Below are 1,129 nucleotides of genomic sequence, written 5' to 3'. Positions count from 1 at the left end.
CAGCGCCCCGCCGCCCCCGCCCTCGCACGGCAAAGGGGCAGCCATGTACAGGTGTTTGGGCCGGCTCGCGCTCTCACAACAATCTTCCATGAAAGCATCACCCCTCGGTGCGGCCGCCGATCCCCAACCGAGGGACTGACCGGGTGATGATTGGGAGGGCCCGGACGGTTGTGTGGGGTCACCATGGCTTCGGGGCTCTTCCCTCGCCCTGCTCCACTGCGCCCCCAGCCCGCGGGAGAACGCGCACCGACACACGGCCGGCACCTCGCTCGCCTGGGCGGCCTGACACCGGCCGGCACATCCCACCCGCCAGACCATGCATGTTGGCCCCCACGCATTGAAGCGCCGCAGGACTGACCCCCCGTGCTGGCGGAACCGCAGGCACACGCTTCCCTTCCTCCCGCCCCCCCCCCCCCTTCCCCTCCCCCTCCTACCGTCTATCCTCTCTAGCTATTCGCTTCACATACGCACACACAGACCCAGACGCATACTCCACCTCCCCCGCCCTCCCGTCTGCTCCTCCCCCAGTCCCACCCGCCGCCGATGTCGTCTGCCTCGAAGCTCCCGGGCCGGGCCCTATCCATGGCGGTCCCCGGGAAAGCCCCTGTCCCCACCCCCACCCCACAGGTGACCCCCTACACGGCGGAGCTATTCGGCTCCAATGACAAGCCTCTCGAAGCGGAGGTTGTCTCCTACATCACCGCCCAGCCAGGCGGCACGTCGCGTCTCCTGGACTGCGACATGTTGACGTCCTATTGCAAGGTACACCGCTGCCTCGCGCATCCTTCCACCGCCCTCATTCCTCTCCTCCTTGTTCGCCAAGTTTTGGCCGTGGTTTACACGGCCCCCCCTCTGCCTTCCCCTCTCCGCTCCATCCATACCCTGTTCCCTTTCTCTCTCTCTCTCTCTCTGCCCACGCATACGCACACGCACACGCACGCACGCCAACAGCATCGGCCTGTTCACAGATCCAGTTCCCCGTCCTGACATTCCCCCATCCACGCATATAGGACCTCCTTCGCATCCGCACCTTCTCCGAAAAGACGCACGATTCGTTGCAGGCCATCTACAAGAATTTGGAAAGCTTCTCCAACCTGACTATCCCGGTCATCTCGGTGCGATGCCCCTC

The 1,129-nt window shown here is 65.0% G+C and overlaps 1 protein-coding gene across 1 annotated transcript in view; it reads left to right on the top strand.

Annotated features, from left to right (window-relative positions):
- The first annotated feature begins 410 nt into the window (after nt 1–410).
- The window catches only part of H696_00441 (hypothetical protein), a 3,945-nt gene continuing 3,226 nt past the window's right edge, over nt 411–1,129 (top strand). Inside the window, exons 1-2 of the mRNA XM_009494295.1 lie at nt 411–762; nt 1,011–1,115. Coding sequence (XP_009492570.1) covers nt 544–762; nt 1,011–1,115 — 324 coding nt within the window. The 5' untranslated portion in view covers nt 411–543. The remainder of the gene's footprint in view (nt 763–1,010; nt 1,116–1,129) is intronic.

The sequence above is a fragment of the Fonticula alba genome (genome assembly GCF_000388065.1).
Source record: "Fonticula alba strain ATCC 38817 unplaced genomic scaffold supercont2.1, whole genome shotgun sequence".
NCBI lineage: Eukaryota > Rotosphaerida > Fonticulaceae > Fonticula > Fonticula alba.
This window is presented reverse-complemented; position numbering and strand designations above follow the sequence as displayed.